Source organism: Anoplopoma fimbria, chromosome 10, assembly GCF_027596085.1.
Source record: "Anoplopoma fimbria isolate UVic2021 breed Golden Eagle Sablefish chromosome 10, Afim_UVic_2022, whole genome shotgun sequence".
NCBI classification, from domain to species: Eukaryota; Metazoa; Chordata; class Actinopteri; order Perciformes; family Anoplopomatidae; genus Anoplopoma; species Anoplopoma fimbria.
The window spans coordinates 2,538,082-2,564,106 of NC_072458.1; the positions used below are offsets into that span (position 1 = coordinate 2,538,082).

The 26,025-nt window shown below is 39.8% G+C and overlaps 2 protein-coding genes across 2 annotated transcripts in view; both read right to left on the reverse strand.

The window, feature by feature from the left end:
• Positions 1–93: 93 nt before the first annotated feature.
• On the reverse strand, positions 94–4,424 carry asb4 (ankyrin repeat and SOCS box containing 4). Its single transcript, XM_054606241.1, has 6 exons — positions 4,015–4,424; positions 2,998–3,297; positions 2,679–2,918; positions 2,353–2,600; positions 2,142–2,255; positions 94–1,921 (listed from the first exon to the last, which is right to left on the reverse strand). The coding sequence occupies exons 1-6, from the start codon at positions 4,307–4,309 to the stop codon at positions 1,733–1,735; spliced, it is 1,386 nt and encodes a 461-aa protein (XP_054462216.1). The 5' UTR covers positions 4,310–4,424; the 3' UTR covers positions 94–1,732.
• A 450-nt stretch (positions 4,425–4,874) lies between these two features.
• The window catches only part of ppp1r9a (protein phosphatase 1, regulatory subunit 9A), a 45,796-nt gene continuing 24,645 nt past the window's right edge, over positions 4,875–26,025 (reverse strand). Inside the window, exons 5-18 of the mRNA XM_054605928.1 lie at positions 24,525–24,660; positions 20,508–20,660; positions 16,939–16,992; positions 15,864–16,093; positions 14,728–14,824; positions 13,875–14,010; positions 12,565–12,650; positions 11,618–11,765; positions 11,424–11,493; positions 11,009–11,057; positions 9,309–9,425; positions 8,685–8,708; positions 8,185–8,367; positions 4,875–7,519 (exon numbers count right to left, since the gene is read on the reverse strand). Of these exons, the coding sequence (XP_054461903.1) occupies positions 7,337–7,519; positions 8,185–8,367; positions 8,685–8,708; positions 9,309–9,425; positions 11,009–11,057; positions 11,424–11,493; positions 11,618–11,765; positions 12,565–12,650; positions 13,875–14,010; positions 14,728–14,824; positions 15,864–16,093; positions 16,939–16,992; positions 20,508–20,660; positions 24,525–24,660 (1,666 nt within the window). The 3' untranslated portion in view covers positions 4,875–7,336. The remainder of the gene's footprint in view (positions 7,520–8,184; positions 8,368–8,684; positions 8,709–9,308; positions 9,426–11,008; positions 11,058–11,423; positions 11,494–11,617; positions 11,766–12,564; positions 12,651–13,874; positions 14,011–14,727; positions 14,825–15,863; positions 16,094–16,938; positions 16,993–20,507; positions 20,661–24,524; positions 24,661–26,025) is intronic.

Consider the following 26,025-nt stretch of genomic DNA (forward strand, 5'->3'; position numbering starts at 1 on the left):
CCTATCATTCTTCAAAATGTTTGCAGGAAAAAAAAACTAATATATTGTCTTAGTTATACCTTTATAGTGAAAATCTAAAATCAATGTTTTGTATCTGTGTGTACTGTATGATTGGAGATGAAGAAAAAGCTCCAGTTTCCTTCTCACATCTTTATTCAGCATTCATTTTACAATGTTTCCTGAGGCTTCCAGTTCATTTTCTCCCCATTCTCCTTTTCAACAAGAACACCACACAACAGCTCAGCAGGTCCCCTCTGCCCAGGCGGCAGCATCAGCCGCACAAGTGCTTTCCTCTATTGTACACTGATATTATCTACCCATGACAAATTAGACATAACACCTGGATTAAATCGATTAAGATGCTCACACCATTACAGCATGCTGTTGTGACTGGGCTGAATGGCCCAGGTCACAATTGAAGGTCTACCTGAGACTTTTTAAAGTACTTAAGTGGTCTTCCTTTAGGTGAGAATCTAGAAGTCACGATTAGCAAAACAGTTTGTGTTGAGTTAAGGTGGACATTCTTATAAAACTTGACAAGGGTATTAAAGATCCCCTATACGAAATTCAGAGAAAATCTAGAGCCTCGATACGGCTCCCAACATGACGAAGGCTGAGCCGGCAGCTTGCAGCTTACAGTGGTAAAAACACAAACAGTGCAAACAAAGGCAACCGTGCTAAAGAGCTAACAGTGTTTACCTGGAGGTGGGAACAGAAAGGTGGTCGCTATTGTTTCACAACGACACAGTGAGTCAGGATGGCGTCATTACCTTTAACCGCCGTATGAGAGCAGTGCAGAGCAGCGACCGTGAGCTAACCAGTGGAGTACGCTCACATGTACTGATATGCACTTAAAATAACACGCCGCCGGCCCGGCTATGTCAAAAAAGAACAGAGCAGCTCAGATGACAACACGTACGGAGGGAGATCGACTTCATTCTCTGCTCAGATAGAAATTACTCCACTATATCTTTACATAGGAAATAGTTGTTTGCTGCTATATTAATGCTCTGAATGTAGAATTTAGCACCTTTAAGTTATCATCCCTGTTTATATAGAGTGGCCTCTGTTTAGAGGGAGTTGTGAGAATTATTTATTTTAATTCCTGGCTAACAAAAATTGGTCCATGTACATGGCTACATGTGCAGTCCACTGGAAAAACAAGCACTTGTTGTGGAGGGCTTTGTAAAGTGTTTGTTCAGCAAATAAAGGGGTGTCACTAGAGCATTAGCTCCAGGGTGAGCATTAAAGCTGGTTGCCAGGTAGATATAGATCCTCTGAAGTATGAGGCAACACCTTGATATAGAGACAAGTAAAAGATTTCTTCTTCTACTGACACACATGCCACCTTAAAAAGGACCAATACCTCCCTGTATAGAATGAAAGATATGCATACTACAAGGATTACAGAGAAGTTGTCGAAATCTCTGCATATGTCTGGTTGAATAATGAATCAACTCTCTCATGTCAAGCATTAAACCACCATCATAATTCAGTTTAAATGTTAGTCATGTGATCAGAGTTCTACTCCAGCAAAGACAAGTTGCATGTAGTTTCTCCTGTACTGTAAAAGAGGTATTTCTTTATGTTCTAGACAAAATCCACTAGGAATGATAAGCAAAAATATATAAGACACACCTGTTAGTAACACCTCCAACTAGCAGCAATTTCACTTTCCACAGCAGAACAGGAAGTGAATGTTTCTATTAAAGCTGCCAGGTGACAGGCTTCATCAGTACAGCATCCCCTCAGGTTCCAGTAGCAAATATCTCTTCAAGGGAGATGGCAGAGGCAGTTGTCCAACACCTGTGTGGCAGAACCCACCCAGGCCGGCTCTGATGGCACATCTGGTCAGGTGAAGCAGGCTGCGAGGAGTGTTGGTGCAAACAGCAAACAAAGAGTCGTAGAAGTTTTTGTGTCGCTGAGTGAGCAAAAGAAAAAAAGGTGAAGATCTTACATCTTATCCAGATGGTAAATCATTATTAAACCCCCACCTTTTAAATCAAAACAATTGATCTCTTTATTCAGCTTCTTAGGCTCTGTCCTACTTGTTTTTTAGTTTTTTTTAACTAAAAGAGTAGTGACATCTTACCGTTCTTTTGATTCTACATACTATCCATGTACAGTGTATCATGCACTACCTTGTAGCCGTCATCAGGAATGGCAGCTATCCACTTATTTGTGGGCTTTATACGTTCATAGGAGTTGATCATGATTTCCACTGCTCCGGGGTAGTCGTAGCAGGTCTGCAGCACCTGCACAAAACAACACACAACATTTCATTATACAGCACAAGAATCTGCATCTACTTAACGTGTAAAATATAATTTTAAAACATTTCTATCTCTGTACCTTGTGGAACTGGGGCGGGTAGATCCGTGCTGCGTTATGGTTGAGCAGCAGCTGATAGCAGAGCTCAGGTATGGCCATGGGCCTGACTTCAGTCACTTTGAGGACATACTGAATAGGGGCACAGCCATTGATGTCCATGGCTCTCGTGTTAGCGCCGGCCTCCAGCAGCATCTGCATCAGGATGTGATCACAGTTCCAGGCTGCCTTGTGAAGAGCTGTTTTATTGTCCTCTTCTCTGAGGTTGGGATCTTGAAGAGAGGGAAGAACTCAAAGCCTCAGTGGATGGGACACAAGGTCAATATAAGTACAAAAGTCCCAAAACTCACTGGCCTGGTGGTCGAGCAAGAGGCGACAGACAAGATGGTGATCTTGGCTGTAGATTTGCTCTTTACAGTCAAAAGCCCAGAAGCAGGCAGTCATTAGTGGCGTCTCCTGCATAGAGTTGATGGCATCCACAGACGCTCCGTTGGCCAAGTAGAGAGCCACCAGCTCTGGGAGCCCGCATCTGGCTGCAGTGTGTAAAGGTGTATCTTCATTGTTTTGGCTGGGCATATCAATGTTTGCACCTCCATGGGGAAAAAAGCAATAGTTATTTTGTATCAATTTCATTAATCTGCTATTATTCATGCAACCTTCCCTCCTGACCTTTGAGGATCAGCTGCTTGGCACAGTCCACAGACTCCGTGGTGATGCAGTAGTGCAGGGGTGTGTGTCCACTCAGCGACAGGCAGTTGACTTTTGCCCTGTGAGCCAAGAGCAAGGTGACACAGTCGCAGTTGGAGACCTCGCAGGCCACATGCAGCGGCGTCTTCCCATTTGGCATCCGGTTGATGGCTGCACCTTCCTGAAGGAGCACCAGTGCTGTTTCCAGGGCATTGTACATCACGCATACATGAATACCCATTGCCCAGGACTTCTCCAGTTTGTAGCTTGGGAGCCAGTAACCTGTAGCAAATAAGACAACTAACTACTTAATCAATCGGGATCTCAGTGAGCGTTGAGGTCCTACAAGAACACAATATTTCCTGTCAAATTTCACCGGACAGATTTGTGTTTGTGCTTTTTCCTTTGAGCTTTCCTTAATGGTGTGAAATAGTTTGGGCTTACTTAGAAATAATAAAAATGAAGGCTGTATTTTTTCTTTTTACAAACTTCTAATTTTGATTGTTGTAGTTTGTCATGAACAGGTTATAGAGAAATATTTGGGAAAAAGTTATCAATGGCTTTACAAGTAAAGGTCAAAGATGCTTGTACTCTTGGACTCACACTAGATTTAGATCTCTAATGGCTTTGTTCTTTTATTGCATCATGTTTAATCCCCAGTAGCCTGAGGATGTTAATGTGATTCAGCTAGTGTAGACAGTGTTACTTGTCATTTCCAGTCTTAGGATCCATGGGGATTCAACACCACCTACTGGAAAAACTACAGAACAAATGCTTGATGTTATGATATTTGAGAGCTATTTACAATCTATTTTTCTTACTAAATGCTTTGTTAATACTACGATGTCTCACAATCTTGTTATTTATTCTGGATACTCACATGATAACTTATCTTTCAGGGCCTCAATGCTTGATAGAATGACAAACATACAGTATATCAGAGTTGATTTTATTACTGCTGGTGAAATGTGGCACAGTCTCATCCTACTATCTGCGTACCTTGTTTGTATGAGGCCAGCACCATTTTGGGGTCATCCACCTCTAGCACAGTGTCAATATCTAGTTTCCCAGTGCGCAGAATATGCATGACATCTTGTGCGTCGTTTGCCTGCAGGGCCTTCAAGAACTGTCTCTTCAGCTGTTTAACAGCCAGTTGTCCGGGACTCAACTCCTCCATAAGCTCTCTGAAAGAAGGACCTCGCTCCTCGTGTGGCTCTGACACTAACGCTCTCCACACAGCATGGAGGAGATTGGAAATAAACGCACAAACGGTGATAATGAAGGTGTTAATCATACCCACACTGGCAGGACTCCATAAGCCCAGTCATCAGATATGGGAGGAGTTGGGAAAGACGAGTATGAAAAGGGGCAACAAGTGACAGGAGGGAGCCGTCAGAGAGAGAAAAATAGCCCTGTAGTGAAATTAGACTAAGTATTAATAGAAAGGATAGAGGGAGGGACTGGAGAGCTGCAGCAGACTGGCTGATCCCGGGTCAGTCTGCTGAGATGCCCACTGAGAGTAACGCATCAGACAGGGGATGGTCACATGGTAAAAATAGCAGGCCGTAGGGAGTGCAAATCAGATCGGCTTGTTCTCTTCTACTGTTTGTTTACATGACTATCAGGTTTACCATGATATTCTAGACAGGGGAGAGTGAAAAAGGAACTATAATAAACAAACAGTCATAACCTGAACTTTGCAAACAGTTTTGCTGTATGTCTCTAGCTAGCAAATGAATAGACTAGAACTAAGCATAGGAAGTCAGACAAATGGTTAAAAGAGAAGAAACAAAAGCAGACTATGGACAGTGACTGCACATTTTATTCAGTGTGACAGGTAGCTGCCCTTTCAAACTTTTCAGAATGCGAAAAAAGAGTGCAAGGTAATGACAAAAAAGGAGGAGGAGGAGGGAGAATAAGCCGCACAGCTTTTTAAAAGAGTGAAAGCATGGCTAGCAGTTTGTGGTGATTATCTTTTGTTCTCTACATACATGAAAGACAAACCCTTCCGGACATGACTCAAACGCCTGCCAGGAGCACCAGGGATCTCATCCATACGTTGGTTACATCATGCCATACAAGCTCAGTCAAGCACACAGTAAAAGATCCAGAAACACATTTTGGCCTCATGTGTGACCTTTTGAGCTCCTCAGCCCTCAGACAAACTGTGCACACATACTGTCACGATAGAAAACAAGGCTTCTTTAGGATTCTTTCAGCAAATTGCTCTCTGTGTTTTACTATACATACAAAAGAATCAAAAGAGTGCAGTCGGTGGACTGACCTGACAGGGCTGGGGTTGGGGGGTATTCACAGAAAGGTTCAAGGGTTACAAAATATTCCATAAGAACAAATCATGAGCAGTTTATTGAAGTTGCACTGGAGCAGCACTACGGTTGTTTTAGAGGAAAAACCACAAGCACGGTGGGGGAGTATTTCCAAACTTTAAAGCCTTCCTTTGATAAAAAACATTTGAATCTAAATGACTTTTAATGAATGTTTTGGCAATAGGAAGTAATCATACAATTCTGGATAAAATCATTGATAGGTGTTAATAATTATCTTATTGTTATCATAAACAGTTGTTTCATTAAATACAGAAATAAATAAATAATAACATTAATAGATCAGAGATACCTGTATTACTGTGGGATAGCGTGGAGGTATCTGTAACCCCTACTATATTTCTTGCTCTAACCAGTTAACAGTGCACCAGGCAGGGCCCTTCAGACAAAAGGGAATTATAACCAAAGCTGCCTTCATTTTGATCACGGTGACACTGGTGTCTCTCTATTTACTGTAAACCTACGGAATGATTCTTGGGAATGCTAAAGAAGTAACACAAGGAACATGTCTCTCGGTGAGCGTCATAATCATAAAACAAGTATTTGCATAAAGGACATATGTCAAAATAATTTAAAAGGTATATTTCTGTTATATCTAACAAGTAAATCAACATGTTTCAAGTCTTACTGAGCAAGTTTCATAGGAAAATTAAAACAATATTGCATCTATTAGGTGCAACTTCCAGTGTAACATCAGTAGTATCAGCGTGATCATCTTTAAGATTTCTGGACTGCATCTGTCATCCATCACAGAGATGACTCGTCTATATGGCAGCATTCCTAAATATTATTCAGAATATAAGTAATTTGCAAGGTAAACTTTGACCTGTAAGTTTATGAAAGAAAAGAAGAGAAAAATTAGAAAATGTTTAGTCTACTGTATATGTTTGGACACTCACACTGAAGCGGGTACAGTTCAGAAAAATTCTACTACTCTAGAATTTCTAAAGGCAGTGGCGGGGTATTATTTTGTTATTGAGAGAGAATACAAAAAGAGGTCAAAAGCAGGTTACAAGTTGTGTCAAAGCAACATTATGCATCTAAGCAGGAAGTTTAATTTGAACCTTTTTTTGTTTTGTTTTTGTGGTACAGGATTGGTAAGTTACAAATTTCATGATTACATTGTACCTGAAGTCTCCATCAGAACCAGTCCAATGAGTTACAGTAAGTCCTTGTCCTTTATACTTTGTGAACTGCTTTAGTATGGTACATGTATACTGTAAGGAGCATTGGACAAGCCAGTGCAGAGGTTCAATTTACAGTGTTTGCACTTCCAGTGTTCTTGCAAGTACTGAGAGAGTTTGTTTCCCGTGTCAGTTCCGATTGGAAAGCTCCAGTGTTGCCTCCTTCAGCGGTGAAAGTCAGCAGCATGGGGACGTCCAGTGGTGGGAGATGAGTACTGCCTCATTTTTTCCACCTCACAGACCTGTATGAGCCTCGTCGCAATAGAGCCATTATTGATCTATGTATCTGAACAGGATCTACATAAGTCTATCGAAATGGCACATTAGACAAATCTGAGTTATCACTCTACATGTACATGATCCTCTACGGGAGCTTTTATGGATAACGGAAATTACACTGTATTGGTATCCATGATATTAGATGAGATGAAATTTTCACAGACTTATTCTGGATATGAATAAATAAACCTAATTTACAGCAATAAACAGCTAAATAAATAGAACTGAGATAAAATCTTAAATGGCCAAAAAACTGGATGGTGTAAAATGAGGCAACTGAACGGGGCAGGAACCTATTATCCAACGGCTTATTTTGGTTTAACTTGCTTGGTGAAAAAGTCACTCAACGGTCTCCGACAGTTGGGTGTGTAGCTCCACCAGTGAGAACTATTGAACTACTGAGCAGGCGTCCCTCAGGGTTCATTTATCGGGCCTACTGATGTTCTGTTCCTTGAGATGCTACTTGGTGTGGTGCTACAGTCAAGCGGGAGGTCGGAGATCTAACAATTCACTTCACTCTGCCGTGCTTTCCTTGCACGCCTCTTTCTGCTGCTGCTCAAGCTCCCGCTTCCGTAGCTTCTCGCGTTGTTTCTCAACTTTCTCTCGGTTCCTCTTGGCTTTCTCCATCAGAACTTTAAGGTCTTTGATCTTTTTCTTGATCAGGGCACGGTCCTGGGAAGAAGAAACTCCAAGGACCTGAAACAAATAAACCCCCATAAGCATATACTACTTTGATCTAGAGAATTGATTCTTTGCTATAATCCAATTCAGTTGTAATATCTTCTTTTTTTTTTTTAAATGAAGACCTTTTACTCTGTGATACGACTGTTTTTGGGCCGTTCTGAACATTTCGGAAGGAGAAGGCGCATGTCAGAAATTGTGTGACAAATGTGTGGTACGGCACTGAAAAGACTTAAGTTGACTTTAGTAATGATTTTGTAATACAATTTATATATATACATATATGTTTCTAAGGCATTTATTTTTTATGCACTGGTTCAGGTCGGGCCTGATTTTTTGGGCCCGATCATAGCTGTACTTTGGTCTTCCTAAATCTATATCTATTTAATTGCCCACTGTAAACCGGATTTAGATATTTGAGGGTATAAAACATTTGTTAACAATACATCTGCTGATACTATTTAAAGGATCCCTTACATTTATTTTGTGACATTTTACAGTTGTTATTGCTCTCTCTAAGAGAAATCATGTAATGGCACCAAGGTTTTGAAATTCCCCCAATTAATGTCTGGGGTTGCTATAATGCAATTTCTTGCCCTCATTGGCTGACATGTATACTTATTTATCTGTGAGCTCATATATATACAAATTTGAGCATGTATGAAACCCTTTGAACTAACCTTGAGGTCAGCACTCTCCAGCTGTAGCAGCTGTTCTCCATCAATGTTTTTGGCAGTGAATTCTGGGATGTGTTGTTCTAAGTTGAGGCCCATTAGCCAGCGGGCCACTTGCTGGGAGGTCCACTCTGTGATGCTGCGGTTCTGCCACTGACACTGCTTCTGAAGCTGTCCCTCATCTAGGATCTGAACACATACAACAGGAAGAGAGACAGACAGGGACGGAGAAAAAGAAGCAGATAAGACTCTTACATACAGTATTAACCATGCACTAAAAGTCTATCACCTGCAGAATGCTGAACGATAATGTTTAATGAATGCTAAATGAGCTTAGATGAAATTAACGACACATTCGAGACATTTCCCAAGTAACTATATTATGTAGAAACACATATTACTTTGGGGAAATCATCTTCACCATGAATGTAGGAATGAAACACAGACAAATGGCTTCTACGCAACAGACACATAAAGACATGCATGCAGTTAAACACAGGTCTTACCTCATCATCTATCATATCCAGACTCTGAATGTGGCAGCATTGAAAACAACAGAAGACGACTGGGTTGTTAACGGGGACAACCATAATGCTTACACTACAACAGCCTAGACCAGCATTTGAATACAATGAGCCTAAAATGGTGCATTGACTTAAAGCTTGTTTTATTCCTGCATGATGAATATGAGAGAAGCTCCTTCTTGTAGGGATAATGTATTTTCTGTCTTGAAAGACATTAAGATAATAAATGGGGACGCAAATGAAAAAGTTGTTGTTCGCATTTAAATTCCTATTTTAAAACGGATGAGTTGACAGACTACATTTTTGCAAAGTTGAGATTTGTTTGTTCACTTGTTTTAAGTTGTAAGTCAAAAAAGTGGATGTCATGTTAATGGGTTTAGAGCATTCTTGCCACGTTTGAACTGTTAGTAATAGTAAAAAAGTAATACTTTTGTTAAATGTTCATTTTGTAAGCTTGTAGTTAGGGAGTGTTCCTTAGATGTGGTGAAATCAATCTCGGGTATATCATTTGTTTAACCATTTAGATAATTCATTTCATCTAGCAAGTTACGATCACCTCAGCCAAGTTCCATTAAAAAAGACAATATTTTAAGTTTATATGTTTACCTCATCTGACGAGGGCGCCAGTGTGTGTCCCGACATCTTGGCTTCACTCTGCAGGCCGCTGATCTCCACTGAGCTGCTGCTGCTGCTGGCACTCAGAGCATCGTTCAGAGAGGGTCCCTGAGAAATCAAAAACACGCTCATAAGACTGGCGGTGAGCGCCAACTGGCTCTGACGCTGAGTTTAGTTGATTAGATGGAGGGCTTCTCTTTTTCTATTTCTTAAACAGAGAGACTGGAAGAGGAGTGAACGAATCAGATGGATTAAGACTTTTCATCTGAGCGAGTACCAGAATGATATAAGTCTTCTATCTAAGTCTATCTTCTTCCTAATATTTGACGGTCAATAAAAAGTACACTCAACTAATATACTTAAGCTGTTTGATAGACTGCAGGACATCAGGGCTGTGCACATCCCTCATATTTAAGATGTCCCATTATGGCACAAACTGTGAATGTGATTAGTGGTAATAATGATGTAGCTGGATGCTATCCAATTTGAAAAAATCTCTCTCTCTCTCTCTCTCTCTCTGTGTCCTTGTGAGTGTGCCAGACTGTGGACATTTAGAGAGTTACAGTATTAATATCCAATATTTTTGCTCAAACATGCAAAGACAAGCTGGTGCTGAGAAATAGGGACTATCAGGAGGAGAAAAACTAATACTTATATGTGGAGCAATAGTCTTCTTACAGGCCTCCTTTTTTCCTCCTGGAATAAACAGTATTTACATTCGTCCTCTGAATAAAAGACAGATTTATTGAGTGTCACAGACACTCAATAAATTGCAAGTGCAAGATTACATTTACATAAGATTTTGAGTTAAAGTCTAGAGCTTCATCTTACATTTAGCTCTATACTGTAGCTCAAAGGAGTTCTGTCTGAGGTTAAAACAAACTAATCTTAGACTTTCAGCTCTTGTTGCTGAATCCTCACTTAAAAGCTCCTCATAATTATTAATGAGAATACATTCTGCATTGATTTTTCTTCTGATGTGCACTCCTCTCAAGCTAAGAGCATGTACTTGGAGAGAAAAAAGGATTTGATTGGTGCAGGATCAAAAATAATCTCCCTTTTAATCCTATGGTAACCACATCTGATATTACACAGGATTAGAAACAGTTTTCATGCAAGTTCCTACACTGCAACCAATGCCCATGTTAACAACGTTAATCTTATTGTATCAGTACGACATCTAACTGATTGAAGGTGCGTTATGAAACAAACTGATTTACACGTTTTTTTCTTCAACAAAATTGTGATTTAATACTTAAAAACAAATCACTCGATTGCAAAAATGGACATTTTTTACAGTGTAGCTGAAGGCATAGTTAAAATTATAAAATGATTATTATTATTAAGGGTTATGTAGGAATACTGATTTATTTTCTTGGAATTAATAATGCAATTACGCATTTTTTGAAATACTATAATTCCCTTTATTACTTAACCATTTCAGTGGATTGAGGTATAATTGAACAAAACACAAAATAATACAATACCAAGTAATATGAATAGGAGAAGAAGTGGGGCCATGTAAGGGAGGTCTGTTCAACAGAAATAACACAACACATCAATGCTAAAGGGCAAGAAAACTTGACATAAAACTTCTATTTAAATCAAAGAGCCATTTGACGTCCTCATTTCAAAGCATCTGTAAAGTGAATCATTATTTGCTCAATGTACAGTCACCAAACCTCATGTACCTTGACCTTGAGTTTCTCTGGACTGTCCTCTGCTGACGGCTCTGTGGAGCTGAGAGACAGTGAGGAAAATGACGTAGAGGTCAGTAGTGACGATTACTGTACCACACATTCATAAGCAGTTTCTGGATTTCCATTTCTAATAACATTTAGAAAGAGTTGTCCATCATTGTTGCCCTAAATACTCGGATGCGTATTCTGTACACTGAATGTAAATAAGTCATTCATCTTCTGTTGTTAAATTTCCTCATCACTGGTACCACTCCATATCAATCTTTTGAAATAAGTTGTTTATAAATGCTTTATAGGGAAAGAAAAATCCCTTTGAGTCCCAAATAATCACATAAAAACACAAATTAATCATTAGTTGTGTGTACAACTCAAAACAAATACATGGCATTCCAGTATCTAATCCTACCCAGAGTCCGGAGCTTGCCTGTGTTCCTCAGCACAGTGAGACGGGCTCGACATCGCAGGAGACTGAGAACCTGAGATCAACAAACGCCACACACCGTGATTAGCCCTAATTCCAGTGATGAGTCGGTACAGTTACAGATGTATTGGTGACCATTCAATCCTTCATCATGGAACGTGCTGTGAAGCAGTGCTAACCTGCAGTGGACGACCGGTGCAGTGTTGATCTGGGGGAGCTTTCTGCGCTGCCAGGTGCCCTGAGGACTGAAGCTGCTCCCTCAGAGGAGGCCACACTACGGATCGAACCGGGCCGACTGTGGGCTGGACTGCCATGTCCCTCTGAGACCTGGAGCCAGACGTAAAGGGACAAAAATAGAACAAGAAATAAAAAAATTGGAAGAGAAGGAAATGTGAGGAAGGGTATGAGAGGGGGTGAGATGAGGCCAGAAGATGAGAGACAGGAAATGCAGAGAAAAAAAATTGTGATGGAAAGAAAATGAATGAAAAATTCAAAGGGAGGAAAGCAAAGGCTGAGAAATGGTCCCAGAAAAAAAGGAATAATAAAAGTGCAATCAAAGTAAAAGGGATGTGAACAGCCAAATGCTCAAGACTAATCTGAAAGAAGTCACTTGACATACTTTCTGCATTTCTAATTCCTCGCCCTCTTTACCCCTGGAAGCCTCACACTGCCTGGTTTCTGTGTTCCTGCCAATTCTGATCCAGCTCTCAAAGTTGTTCATCCGATCTGAACTTACTCCTACTCTAGCTGAGTTAAGTGACAGCATTAGCAAGACGAGAGCCTTTCTTAGAGAAAAAAAGACTGTGGCTGTTATTATCACACAGGGAGAGACAATAAGTTGTGACAGCGCCACAGTCCTCAATTAGTGCCGCAGAGACACACGTAGCCATTAATTCATTAAAGGAATAGAGTGGAATGGACATCGGTTAAAAAAACACACCAAGAGATTGATGAACACACGCACATTAATTAAACACCATGTGGTGAAATTAAATTAATTGTAAGAATAGTATAATGAACACACATCTGGTCGATATTTCCACAGATGTCGTTGGATAAGAAATCTGTTGGTCACTAAAAAAAAAAAAGAAGAAAAATATGCAAGTGTATGTGTTTGAATACAAACCTCTCCCTCTGTGGAGCTGATGCTGTCTCGGAAGACCCCACCATAACTCTTCTTTTTGCTGGGTGAATGAGAAACCTCCCTCAGGTCTAGAGTCACACACACACACAAAAAAAGAAAACAACTGTGATTTAACTTAAATAAATATACTGTATGATCCATTTGTCCACCGATTGAATTGTTGTTTCCGATTCATTAAAGGGGCACTTACTTTGGCCTGACACCCCCATTAAATCATTTATAAAAAAAGAAAGAAGAAACATCAACGCAGTTTAAATATCAAGTTTTCCCCAAAAAGTAGCACCATTAATTAGGCAGGCAATTATAATGTTCCTGCTCATTTCCTGACTGCACACGGAGAGTCTGTCGGAGCAGAGGAGTCAAAAACTGAAATCAATTCAATTTAAAAGATCATTTCAGCAGATTCTGTCTGCTCCTCACACGCTCTCTCTCTCTGTCCTTTATGTCCTGATCCATCCACCCCCCACCCCCCCCCCCGGTTAATATTGCATAATGAGCTGTGTCACGTGCAGATCCAATCACTCTGTTATCCCGTCTGCACTGAACAGTATCATATATGCACCTATCTGTGCACACAGTGTTCTGACAGATGCAGACACTGAAAGCCGGCGCAGCTTAAACAGACTTGAGGAGAACAAAACCAGACAGATGAGCTTAAAAGGGATTATGCGTTTGTTTGTATTTTTGCAGAGATTCAAAGTGCAAACTAGATTCAGAGTTGAAAGTGCGTGTGAAGGTTAAGGCAGCGGCGGATGTGTGTGTAAGAAATCCAGTCTTCAATCAGTGTGTGTGTATTGCATTTTGTGTCTGTCTCTTAGCCACAAGGGAGTCAAATCTTTTCAATGTCCTTCACAGGGCAAAACATGTCAGTAAACTGCAAGGGCTAGAAAAAAGTTTAAGGCAATGTTGTTCAGTTACATCATGGGTCATCTTTGGGACAAAAACAAACAAACTAGGTATTTAGTTGTTTCTAAATTTAAACAATATAAAAAAAGACCATGTATCAGACATAAATGCAAAGAGATGCAGATGTTCATGTTAACACGTATTCTCCTACTTCAGGTGTAACTGCATTCTTTAAAATTTCTAACATATGCAAAAAAAGCTTCTTTGCAAATAAAATCCACCCACCAGCACCTCTACAGCTCAATAATAAACATGTTTAATTTGTTTAGTGACCGACATGAGAGCCGTATCGATCGAATCAACTAAATCTATTCAGTATTTCCCAACATGTACAACATTCCTTTAAATCGATATCATAATAATGAACCTGGCAGAGTAAAACACACCTCTGGCTTGTGCTGCAGCCCTTTTGGGGCTTTGCTGCTGAGCGCTGAGTCTCTCGGCACTGTTGCTGTTGTTGTTGTTGACCTGGATGCCGTTCTGCTTCATCAGCATCATTAGCTCGGACTCTAATGTTGCAATCTGTAGAGGGAGAGGAACCGATCAATGTTTATCGTGAGCATACTTGTCAGAAAAGGCTGCTTTAAAGCACTGAAATAAAGGGTAAGCATGATGACTACCACATCATTCATTGTTTGATTCCATTTAAAAATATGTTTGTGTCTTATGGGTGTTTGCGTGGTGCACATAAAAAGCACAAGTAAAGTCAGTTTACTCTCTTAACCCTCTTGTCCAGCTGTTGTCTTAAATTACAGATTACTGTATACTGTATTTTCAACACTCTTGCTTGTGCCAGACTTCTCCATTGACCCTTCACAATGCAGTGCAGAGGGAGTATGAGTGCTCACTGTGCAGAATAATAGCAGGGGACAGTTGGGTTGACTGCCCACTCAACTGTGGGGCATGGCCCGACCCTTGAGCAGAAAACAACACAACTGTCATGTTTTAAGCCTTGTAAAGCAGTAATGATGGAGAGATGTTACTGATCTTTTTGATCATGTCGATTACCAGATTTGGATTAAATTCTCTTAGACATTTACAGCATATGCTATTAAATAATTTTTTTGGCATAACTATATGTTATGTGTCATCAAGCACAAATAACAACTGTAGTGTTTATTAGTTTATTCTAATTTTAGGGTTTTTATGAGGCAGATATGCAGAATTGTGAAACTAAAACACAGAGGGCCATAAGAGAAAGATGGAGGTGAGAGATAGACTTTAAAAGATGTGTCTTACCCTGACTTGCAGTCCCTGGATCTCAGCCAGGTGAGCTTTCTCAGACTCCTCCAGCCGCCTCCTCTCTGCATCCTCCTTCTGTATAAACTCCACCTCTCTGGAGAGACGAGAGGGAGGGGAGATCGTAATGTGGTGAGTAGGTGTGTGCTGACACAGGAAAACGAGGTACAATTATGTGCCATGTGCACGTTTCACCATGTGTGACGGTGACTGCCTCTCGCTTGAGTGCGATTCCTCGTAGAAAACCAACAAAGACACACAACACATATCTACAACTAACATAATAAAACACACATGAGTTTCCACCCCTAAGAATACTATATTCATGCCTGCTTTGTCCTTGGTCTGTGAGCTCTACGTCTCTCCTCACAAAGAGAGTTTGTTTCATTAGTTAACTTCCATTTGGCATGCAGGGCCAGAGCCAATTAGAGTCAGACTGGAGCTGAGCAGGAGAGGTTGTGATGGCACTGACCAAAGAGATCAACGCACTGAAAAGCAGGAGAGCTGTGCTGCATGAGAATGGAGACTCGGCTCATACTAGTGAAATGCGGGAAGACTTTGGCTATAAAAAGACGCTCTGCCTCACAGATGGAAACGGGGTTGATATTCTCTTTTCTGTTCACCGAGAAAAGTTATCAAAAATGATTTATTAAAGTGTACATTTAATGGAATGATTATGACAGTGTATTAGAACAATTGGAGGTAAAATAATAATAATTTATGGAGTCGGGGGAAATTATAGGGGAAAAAACTCTGACATTCTCTGAGATTCAAGAGGTAAATGTACAAGATAAAACTCAGAAATTTACAGGAAAAAAATGTAAATGTTCTCTGAGATTAAAGTCACAGATTAATTGTGAATACTGTATGAATGTTAGTACGTCAAGATTCATTTTACTGTTAATACCACCTCCGTTGCATACTACTGTAGATAATCAAACATTTTAAAACTAAACCAATAACAAAAATGCAACCTAACTGAGGTCAATTTGTGGTAAAACTCTTCATCTAATTGTGATTTCTTGACTTGTACAAATTTTGAAATGTCTTGCTACTAACTTCCTTATTTAGAATATATTCCTCCCTCTTTCCTCAATCACAGATTAGGATGACCAGTTTAATCCAGGTTCACTCACTTCTGCTGGAAGTCTTTGATGAGTTTCTTGGCCTTGTTGTACTTCTTCTCCAGAGTTTGGTACTGAGCCTGGGCCTCCTTCAGGTGTTCGTTGACAGTGTGGCAGAGGGTCTGCGCTTCGATCCAGTAGCTCTCCAGCTTCAGCATCCTCTCCTTGTTCTCCTCGATGCTGGCCTTCAGCTGACTCTTCTCCTTCTCCCAGCGCTGCTTCTCCCTCTCCACTGACGTCAACTGGACAGGGACAAAATCAAATTTAGTTACAACATGGAAACTTTTAACAGGAAAGTACATATTACTGACACTAAGTAAGGAATCCTAGACTTTTATATTATTTTCAAAAATGGGTTTTGTAATAAAAGCTTTCACTTTTACCATCTTATACAGTTTGTCTCTCAAACCAAAGCAGTAGTCGATGTAGTTTTACTGTCTGCAACTACATGAAAACACGGAATGAGATCATAACAAACCAGATTTTGGAAAATTGTGCGTTAAATCACACAAATCTGGTCAAAAGGAAATGCTACAGAACAAATTTTTATTGCAATGTTTGTATTTTGTAGTACAAATTGCATGAATTTATTTTTCTGTAAAGTGGATCATCTCTTACTCGTAAAAAAACACTTTTGAGGCACCACTTCTCTGATTAATTGAATCTCTCTCAACACATTAATCTGGGAATTATTCTAATTAGACCATTCAAATTTGACAGATTATATCAATTATACACTTCAGATGTGTGTATATAGTTAAGCATACACACAAAAAAAGAACTTCATTTATCAAACAGGAGCTCTAGAACATGCTCTCCCTTTCGTACTTTGTTAGTTTTTGCAAAGACAAGTAGTGCAGCCTCTTACAAGAAGCTTGATAAGATTCCTTTATAGCCACTCTATTGGTAAAATAATCAGCTTCCTTTTTCTAAAAAATAACATCTATTCCTAAAACCTTCCCATCGAACCTGAACCCCGGCCCCTCTGTTGTCCTGACACACGTCCTACATCCGTTAACAAATTGTTTGAACTCAGACAAACTTCTCACCCACAACATCCCGCGCACTGACAGTTTTAATCTCTTACCTTGTTTTTGAGCTTCTGGATCTCGGCCTCGGTCACAGTGTGTTTGATCTGGAGCTGTTGAGAGCAGAGGCGGAGAAAAGAGAAGATAGGAAAGAGAAAAGAGAGGGCGGTCAGATAATCAAATGCATGGCTGCACAGGCTCTCTCTGCTGTCGATACAGTGTGACGGACGGACGCAGCCGACCCTGTCCTCCTATGGCAGCATCCCAGCTCCAGCACTGACACACACTCTCAGAGGAGAGGAAACATGTAGATAGACAGAGAGCGATAAAAAGCCAGACTGTTTAAAAAGTAATTTAACATTGCATTAAATCTAAATAGCCTTTTTTTCACAATGCAATGTCTTTTTTGGAGTTGGAGTTTTTTGGAGTTGGAAATGGAGAGAGTGACTTGAGAGTTATGCATGGAGGTTGAGATGAACAGTAATTTACAGGCAGATAGAGAGAGAGTGAGATAATGATAGACATTAAAGAGAAGACGAGATGGAGAGGAAGAAGTGGATATGGAACAAGAGATGTGGTAATGGGAACAAATGAAAGCTATAGTAAGTGAGGCAGAAATAGAGAAAAAAGGTAGGAGGGACAATCGGAGCTATAGGAAAGTGTAACAATACTAACAATGACCATATTTTCTTTTAGCCTTTGAAGACAGATTTCTCTTTCACTGTGAAGGATAGTTTTACTGCTTGATCTGTACTGGCTGATAATGGATCTCATCCTAATACGCCTCCAATGTGAAATAGGCAAAAATCAATTTGTTCTGTGCAAAAACACAAATACAAGTTTATCACAGGTTATTGTGAGGCTTTGGATTCCTGAGTTTGACAAATCAAGCTGGTATCTTCTAAAGTTCCAGTCTTTTAAGATCTGCATTCCTGTCCCTCTACTGCAGCTCAGCAAAGAAACAGGGGAAACAAAAAAGAGGGAACCTGTCCTAAAAAGACTTTAGAGGATAGACACTTGATTACATTTCCTAAGACTACTGAGGCCTCATGTTAAGTTCAGACAAACTTAAGAAGTACTTTAGAACTTTTGCACAGAAGAAGGATTTTGATCACTTCCATTGGAAGCATGTTAGGAGGGCATTTTTTTTTTTACAGTATGAACAGGAGGAATGATTAGAGCTATCAGCTGTACATATTGCCATGTGAGTATTGTGGAGAAAAATGTGAACCAATCCTTTAAATACCACTTACTTAAATGTACCATTCGAACATCGTTCTACTCAGAACATTACAAAGTAACACAGTAACACGGTATTTATCTGATGGTCTCAACGCCTAAGCTTTATGATGATGATTTAAAAACTGATAGCCTTGTTTCTTATTGGTAACTTATTAGAACAAATAGAAATATTTTAGATTCGTTGGCATTGTTTCAAACACATTTCCTCACAGCTCTGCAGGGTATATGTGGCATTTTTTACTTCTCCTTACAACCAGCGTCTTCCCTCAGGCTGTGAGAGCCCTAAACACGTCCTTTACCCTCCAACATACAATATAGTTTTTGTTTTTTGGTGTTTTTCTTATGAGACAGAATGGTACGATTAACTGCATTTGAATGTGCATCCCTGTTGCACAATGACAATTAATTCAACCTTGAACCTGATTAGAATATATGATCTGTTAATTTGAGCAATGTTCGCTCATGCAATGGTCTACAGAGATTAAGCAATCACTCGTGAAATTTAAATTTGGTAAAATACTTGGAAAATCTACGTACAACATAAATAGCTTACTTAATTCAGGGCATGTCACAATGGTGAATATGTTTTAACCATCTGGTTTTTATTTTACATTTGCTGATAATCAGACCAAGTTTTGTTTTGCATTCATCCACAGTTTTGATTTTTAAGTGGTTCTTATATCTTTCTGAGGTGAGCTAAATTTTGACTTGGATCCAAAGGAAGTAATTTAGTGGTGTGTGTGTGTGTGTGTGTGTGTGTGTGTGTGTGTGTGTGTGTGTGTGTGTGTGTGTGTGTGTGTGTGTGTGTGTGTGTGTGTGTGTGTGTGTGTGTGTGTGTGTGCCTGCCTAGAAGAGTGTGAGTAAATCAGTCAATACTGCGTCTGTGTTGACCGAGGCATTAACAATTACTCCTGGCTCCAAGTTAAAAAAATCATCAAAAAGTTAATGGCCTTGAACAGCAGCATGGTAGGGAATAATAATATTTTTTTAAAAGGACATTAAGATGATAAGAAAGTTTAAGAAAGATGTATTCATTGAACTTCGAGAGATATACGAGAACAACTATAAACATTTGTACTACTGCAGGTCCTTCCTTCCTACCGCTGTCAGGCTGCACAACTCTGCTCCCTGTAGACCACACGAACCAAAAAACTGACAATATAAATCCAATCCACTGTGAAATATATATATATATATATATATATATATATATATATATATATATATATATATATATATATATATATATAGAATCAGTGCAATATTAACAATCATTCAGTCTGTTTATATATCACATTGTAGTTATTGTTGTTTTTACTTTTTTACTTATTATTCTTTAATGTGTGATTACAGTAAACACACAGTAAGTGATCACTCATTTAGTATACCTGTTTTTTTTTTAGTTGTTTTTTTTACTTATGTCTCTTGTTTGCACTATCCACTCTGCTGCTGTAATCCTGCAAATTTCCCCAGTGCGGGACTAAAAAAGGATTATCTTATTTTATCACATCTTTGTATTTTTTAAAGGCTTATTTCCAGCTGCCTTGCTTATTTTTTCCTTAAGTGTGTAAAAGGCAGCAAAGAGAGAAAGGGAATAAGAGGAAAATTGGAGAGCCCTTTAAACGAAAAAGGTCAAGATTCAGAGAAAATAAGAAAATGGAGCAGATGTATTTCCTGGGACCAGGGCTTGCATTTTAGTTTTACTCTATATCCCCAGACGTGGCTGCAGTGCAGCTGAAGTCATTTGTTAAATTTGTCATACAGCTATTGTGGTAGTCTACAGAAAGGCGCCGAGTGTTTTAGTGCCAAAGCAGCAGTGGAGTCAGTCAATAATAGCAGCTTCTCAGCAGCATTAAAAAGAAGAAACGAGTTAACAGCCAGTGAATTCATTTTACATTTTATAGCTGTAGTTTTTTAAAGGTAAATTCATCGACAGCGACGGTAGCAAAAGTTCAATAAAATGGGTTTCCGTTCTCAGAGGCCGGCCGTGTGAAGAGTTGCCAAGATCAAGATACAAATCGTTTTATATACAGGTTTAAAGTGTAAGCTCTCTCTCCTCATATGGGGGTTTTAACCACATTCATTTAATAATCGTAGGTCTTACATCGCTTTTGTATTCACGCCTCTAATCATCCAGATTAGGAATTAGGGAGAGTAAGCCGATCTTAGATTTTGACAAAACTCTGCCAAGTGAAGCACGGGTGCTAGGCTCCATTGTGTGGGTATCTTTTGTTGGTTTTATTGAGTCACGTTTTTTTTCCTGTGGCTAAGTTATTGTAATGGGCGTGTGGGGTATATTCATTCTTTTAAATGTATTCTTCAAAGCACCGACAGAGACAAATGTGGTGGGCTCCCATCAGATGACTGAGAAAGTATCTGAGTTTACCTCTCTGAACTTCTGGTAGAGTTTGTTGGCGTCCAACTCTGAGGGAGACAAGGTGTCCTCTGACTCTGGCAAATCGAACACCTCGATGTTTTTGTCTTCTCCTGCGACCGTTGTCCCGGCATCCTCTTCATCTGTGGCGTACTCTCCTGTCTGCTGTAAGAGGAAAGGCAAGGTCAGTCATGTGATCCACATTTCTGCAGGTACACTTCATACAAACGGCACAATGTACGGATGTGAGAGACATCTATTTTCTCTTGTATTTCCTCTACCAGGTAGCGGCAAACACATTTGTCCTTGCTCTTTTTGTAAAATATGTACTAAACATATAACACACCACAGGCCATGTCCTTTTCATGACCCCCCACATACTTTGTTATTTAATCACAGTAACCAAGAAGAAAAAGTGAAGAGACAATATGTTTCACTACTCTTAATGACAGGACAAGATAAGGCGGCCTGAATTGCTATGTCATCTTTTGAAGATCTGTCTTTTCACCGGTTCAAGATAATGTGTTACTCACCCCTTCTCTGAGCTCATTGTTTGTCAGTGTGTATATAAACTGACACCTTGTGTGCTCATTTGCTCATTCACTCAGCTCATTTATTTGACTGTGTTATGAGTCCATTTGCAGATGCTGAATTAAACGTACAGAAAGACAAGACTTGACTTAATGTGCTTTGTTAAACAGAAATTGGCAGCAAGAAACATTAACAAAATATTGACGTGTCATTTTGTATGAAAATATAAAATATTGTTTTGGCTCACGTTGTATAAATTCAGTAAGATGATATCTAACTTCTGGCTACTAATGGTGAAACATGGAAGGCACAGACTGAAACTAGATTTAGCCGCAGTCTCTTACCACAATTTCATGCAAGAGCCCATCAAGTGCATTTAAGCCCCATTTTACAAGATTGAATAAAACATTAAAAAGTTAACCAACTCATAAAGTTAGCACATGTTTATTTAATAAGCTGCTTGCTAGCTAGCTACATGGCTACAGCTTATAAAATATGCAGGTGTCAGTTGCATTTCAGCAGGGAAGACCCATGGTCACTGACAAGAAATGAATACAAAAAAGCCTGCTTTTGTCTTCCCAGCAGCAGGTTTACTCATTATTACGGAGTCAATAATGCAAAACAGCCAGAAGAGAGAAACCACCCAGTCAGATATCAAGCTGTCCAACTGCAGCATCCATTTGTCAGCTCTCTTTTCTCTCTCTCTCTTCTTACATCTGTCTATCTCCCATCTCTCCTCAAAAGCTGCACCAGTTAGAGTGCCCTCCCATTGCGTGTCAAGCACTTCCAGAAACTCCTACCCATTTTCCTCATGCCATCCCTTTTTTTCACATTCTATTTTACATTAAGTAATGCTATTTTAATGCTCCCAGTTATATAAGAATGAGGTAACACAGTACGTCGGCCAAAACTTTGTCCAAAATAAATTTGGTTTGACAGCCTGGTCAGGCATTTCTATAAAGATAAGTTGTACTGGACATATTTCAATGTCTCTTTTTATTATCTTCAAATATTAGTCACCATCTCGCCTCATGTGTCGGAAGGTTACTGCTCAAAACTAGTGAGGTCTGAGCCTGTTATAGTCTCTAATGGAGACAATTCAAGATTTCAGCAATCTCTTGGATTTATAAAAAAAATCTCTGACAAATCAAAATCAACATTAATGTCTGCCATTATGCTGCATGTGTTCCAGGTAGTTTTTCTTCTCCTCAATTCTCAAAATAGCATGTTGGCATAGGCTATTGGGCATTGGATCTAAATGGATCAGTTAGTTAATTCACTCTTTGGCTGATGACCAACTGAGCCGGATATTTCGAGTGGAGCCATTATGTGAAAAAGTCTCGGTCTCCCTCTTAACATAAAAAACTGTTCTTTCTGACTTCCTCTCCAATCGAAGTTGATGAATACATTTTATCATCTACATGTATTTATTCATGTCACTACTCTCTCTGTCTCCCCATCTTGTCTGGTCTATCTGTCTTTTCCCTAGTTTCTTGTCTTCTGTGTTGATCTTTCACACACACACACACACACACACACACACACACACACACACACACACACACACACACACACACACACACACACACACACACACACACACACAGTCTAATCTCCTCTCTCATCATCCTGGCCTATATATCCTCTCCTCATCTCGTTGCCTCCATCCATCTCCCTCCCAGATAACAGAGCTCAGGCCTGATTTGTTTGCATGCATGACCGACATAATAGTTACATTTCCATAATAGGCTTCCCTGTTGCCATGGTACCAGCATCTTACATTAACGTCCCATTCAGTGAAGGTGGAGTTAACCATTGAACACATGGCAGGTCAGTCAAACACCAATTTGCATATGATAAATGCATCACCTCCCACCACATGCCGGGAGAATCAGGAGAGGAAGAGACGGTTTAAGGAGAAATGTTGCTAAGCGTGTGATGATCTGCACCATGAATGTCTAATGTGAGCATCATGTTGGCATAATGATGTAGGAAAAGGACTGAGACTGCTCCTTTGACAGGAGAGCACTTGAGCCACTGGGCACAGCTTTAACTTTGTGTGTGTGTGTGTGTGTGTGTGTGTGTGTGTGTGTGTGTGTGTGTGTGTGTGTGTGTGTGTGTGTGTGTGTGTGTGTGTGTCTACCTTTTTTTCCCACTTTTGAATTCTGACAGATGGGCATGCATGCGTGTTAGATAACGTACAATTAAACCCACATAAGGACTGGCAAGTGTGTGTGTGTGTGTGATGTCTATTGCTAACTGAAGGAGTATTGCTTCCTCTTGGGAAGGGAAGCCCCAGCACCAATAAAGAGCTGTCTGTCAGATCAACCCAGGCAGCTCTCACATTGAGAAATAACCCCCCCCTGGTGAGAACTCATTCTAATATTTATAGAGTTATTAATATTGATGAGTTCCTTTTATTGCCCCATAGATCTTTGTAATGGGTTTGTAAGTGTTTACCCTACGTAGGGAGTTATGGATGACTTGGTGCTCAGCGGTGGCAGATTTCAAGTGTTAACTAACTAAAGCGGTTAGTAATCAATGTATGGTTTAACAATTATAATACCATCACCATTCTTATGTTGATGTGTCCTTGCGGGGATCTGTGGCACACGGTATTCATAAAAAAAAGAAAAAAAACTGAAGTTATTCTCCTAAGTTTTGTTTGAATCATTTTATACCCTAGATCTGTAATGAGGGGCAAAAGTTTCTTGCATGTTTGAATTTGAATTCCCAACTCTGTAAAGGAGATTTAATAGGAGTTGAAAGTGTTAGATGTGTATGTTGCTGCGATAATGGGACCACTGGGATCAGCTTCCGGGGCCTGGCGAAGAGTTTCTTATGCATGAAGGCTCTGAATCCCCCAGTAAATGAAAGACCTCAAACAACACTGATGAAGACAGCAAAACAAGGAAGAGAGAGAGATGCCTGAGTGAGTGTGTCTGCATGTAAATCCACGCATGAGTGCAACTGTTCCTGTGTGTGTTATTGAGGATGCACTATGCATTGATTATTGTTACTTTAGCGTGTGATTACGTGTGTTTATGCAGTGTGAGTGAGTCTCCATAGAGGCAGATAGCAGGAGTTGCAGGGCAATGAGCTCAGTGTCTGGTGGTTTAAACGTGCTGTGAGTAAGCAGCAGAGAGGAGAAACGCTGAGTGATGCTTTCTAGGAGCAAAACCCCACGTGGCATCCTCTTAGTGTGTGTGTCTGTGAGAGAGTGTGTTTGTGTGCCAGCATCAAAGCCCACTGTCAGTCAGTTTGAATGGAGTTAATAAGCTAACATTTCCAGTCAGCTGTCATGTGAAGGAAGCTGATTTACATTAAGTGACAACTAGAAGCCTCAGTGTCATGTGTAAGAAGTGAGTTTACTGACAGCGGATGAACTCCAAATAAATATAGATATTATGCGCTTTATTAATATATTCAAATGTTATTTTTATTAAGGGGGCCCTGTTTGCACATTGTACAGTGGCCAGGGTTGTGTGTGGTCACTACCTCGTCATCATCAGCATCATAGTGGGCGTACTGCTGCTCCAGCAGCTCTCTCTGTCTCCTCTCTTGCTCCAGGGTCTGCTGGATGAGCGTGGCAACCTCACTCTGCTGGCCCGGACGCTCTCGTCCAATCACAAACCTGCAAAAACACGCACTGTTATAGACAGTACTGGCAACACACACACAAAGTCAACCAGCCAGTGATTACATAACAGTTAGTGTACATTTTGAAAAAAACATATGAGCATTTTTATTTCATGAATGAACAATTGTAAGAACAGTTGTGATTTATACTATGTGTCATCAGTCTTTGGCTCTCATTTTGTCATTTTGGCCTTCGGCATCTTGTTTTTTTGCAACCAGAAATGACACAAGAGCGTTGAGCTAAGTAGAAATGAACACTGAAAAAAAAAATTTTAGGCAACCAAAATGTTACAGTTAACTTTGATGAACTAAAAACACACTGTGAAAGGGTTAAAGTTGTAAGATAAAAACATGGACAACTACAAGACTGGGAAACGCGTGGAAACAACCTGTCAATCAAAAGGTAGTCTCGCCCTAAAGCAGCTGCTTTATGGTATATTTTACTCTAAATGGGACCATAATTTACTAAATGCTATATTGAAGGAGACTTGAAACTAGTGAGTTAGACCATAAAATAATGTTTACAAAGTTTTCTGTGGTAAAATAATCAAGTGAAAAGTCATTTTCTAGAAGACTTCTATACAATCAGAGTTCTTTTTGCAATCAGAGGAGTCGACCCCTGCTGAATATTAGAAAGAATGCAAGTTTAAGACACTTCTTAAATTTAAATTAAATTAATAAAATTCGTTACAAACAGGGTTATTGCACATCATACGTTATAGTAATGTCCTTATTAGGGCATTTATGAACATATTTACTATACTTTTGCTACCATGTCTTTTTCTCATGGTGGTGTGTATTTGTGCATTGAAATGACCACAGCAGGCGCTGTGTGAGAGCAGCAGAAGCCCACAGCCACATAGCAATGACAGCGATATCTGCTGACGTATCAGGGCAGGGCTGGGAGACGGGACACACATAATAATACGAGAAGACAGTCAGCTCAGCAAGGAAGCCTGTTATTAGCCTGGCAAGGAACTAAATGGAGACAGCCCGAGGCTTTGCCTCCGAGCTACTGACTACTAACTACTGCAGTTACACATGGGACCTACCTACAAAACATATCAAATTAACATGTAGACAGAGTGAGAAAGAAAAGGAGAAAAGAGCACAAATGATGTTTGAAAGAAGTTTAGGTTTGACACAAATATAACCTTCCTTCCTGCAAATTGTGAGTGTATGTTTGTCATGAGACAGGGACAAAGATGAATATAGTCATCTTAGATTCAAGAGCACATCGTTTACATGATCATAAATCTAAAATTAAAAAAGGGAGAGGCTTTAGGATTTACTCCGTCCTCCATTGTAATTTCACTCCATATAGAGGTACTGCTTCTCAAAAGAAGATTCACAACATCAT